General features: G+C 41.5%; 1 protein-coding gene across 1 annotated transcript in view; it reads right to left on the reverse strand.

Moving 5' to 3' along the window:
- Window positions 1-704: 704 nt before the first annotated feature.
- The window catches only part of LOC138144207 (uncharacterized), a 5,441-nt gene continuing 4,598 nt past the window's right edge, over window positions 705-1,547 (reverse strand). The window contains exon 6 of the mRNA XM_069065550.1: window positions 705-917. Coding sequence (XP_068921651.1) covers window positions 705-917 — 213 coding nt within the window. The remainder of the gene's footprint in view (window positions 918-1,547) is intronic.

Genomic DNA, 1,547 nt, shown 5'->3' on the forward strand with positions numbered 1-1,547 from the left:
ATCTATCTATCTATGTCTGTCCATCTGTCTGTCTGTCTAGCTACAGGGTGTCCCTAAAGTCTGGGCACATAGGAAATCTCATTAACTATGCATATTTTCTACCCCCCCCATTTATTTATTTATTTTTAGTTTTCAACATTCATTTCCACCAGATTTTGAATCACAATTTTTTCTCCCTGTCTTTCCCCTACCCCCACCCCAAAATATCAAGCCTACTGAATACCCCTTCCCCCAATTTGTTCTCTCTTATATCCTCCCCATCCCTCCCAACTAACTATGCATATTTTCAAGAAATGAAATTTTCAACAGCATTTTATTTAATTAGCATAAATTTTAGCCATGACAATTTCATATGGAATAAAAGCTTTCATTAGCTATTGGGTACTATTTTCAATATTAATGAAATTAATTTAATTTAATTAATTTATGAGATTTCCTGTGTCTCCTATATCTTCCTATGAAATCTCATTTATGCTAATAAAGTGTTGTTGAAAATTTCATTCATTTCATTTCTTGAAAATATGCTTAGTTAATGGGATTTCCTATGTTCAGATTTTAGGAACACCCTGTGTATGGAAGGGGCAAACCTCATACTTTTTGGGAACCCTGGGAACTGGTAGGTTGAGGCTAAGCTCCAGTAAAGAGAGCTCTGGTGTCCATTGGCTCTAGGGCAGGAAAGGAGAAGTCTTAGAGGCCGCAGTCACTTACACAATTTGAAAAATGCCACAGGGCATGTTCTTGGGGAGACCAGCAAGGGCTTCAGCAGTGATGCTAGGGAGCCAGAGACCAAGCCTGTGTCTGAACCAGTCCTTGTACTCCTGGGGGCTGAGGCGAGTGAGGCGGGGCCGCACGTTGTGGAAGATGGCAGCAAACATGGCGTCACGGACAGGCACGTTAGTCAGGGCTGAGATTCCCTGCTGTAAAACCAAAGAAAGTTTGGGGCAACGCACCATCACAGACCTGGGCTTCCCAGCTGCCCACCTTCTCAGGGTCCTGGGCCCAAGAGGGGTGCGTCAGAGGGAATTTGTGGGGATCATCTTCTCATACCATAATTTTGGGACTTGATTATATTCAGTTCAATAAGTGATTCTATCCCATATCATTTCTCTATAAATACAAGTACTATTATTAATACTAGCATTTACATGGCATTTTAGGCTTTGTAAATCACTTTACACATGTCATCTCATTTGATCCTCACAACAACCCTGAGAGGCGTTATTATTATCCTTATTTTACAAATGAGGAAACTGAGGCTGAGAGAGGTTAAGCAACTTGCCCAAGGTCACACAGCTAGTAAGTGTCTGAGGTAGGATTCAAACTCAGCTCCTCCTGACTTCAAGTCCAAGCCTCTGTGCATTGTGTCACTTAGATATCTTCCTTATCTGTAGAAGTCTTGTCTTCCCAACCCTAAGGGCAGGGGCCTCATCCCCCCTTCTCTTCCTCATTTGTCTCCTCCTCTGTTTTTCTTCCTTCTATTTTTTGTCTTTTCTTTTCTTTTTCTCTTCTCTTCTCTTCTCTTCTCTTCTCTTCTCTTCTCTTCTCTT

Source organism: Petaurus breviceps, unplaced genomic scaffold, assembly GCF_028583685.1.
Source record: "Petaurus breviceps papuanus isolate PSGF00001 unplaced genomic scaffold, PetGlider_PUasm1.0 138, whole genome shotgun sequence".
Taxonomy (NCBI): domain Eukaryota; kingdom Metazoa; phylum Chordata; class Mammalia; order Diprotodontia; family Petauridae; genus Petaurus; species Petaurus breviceps.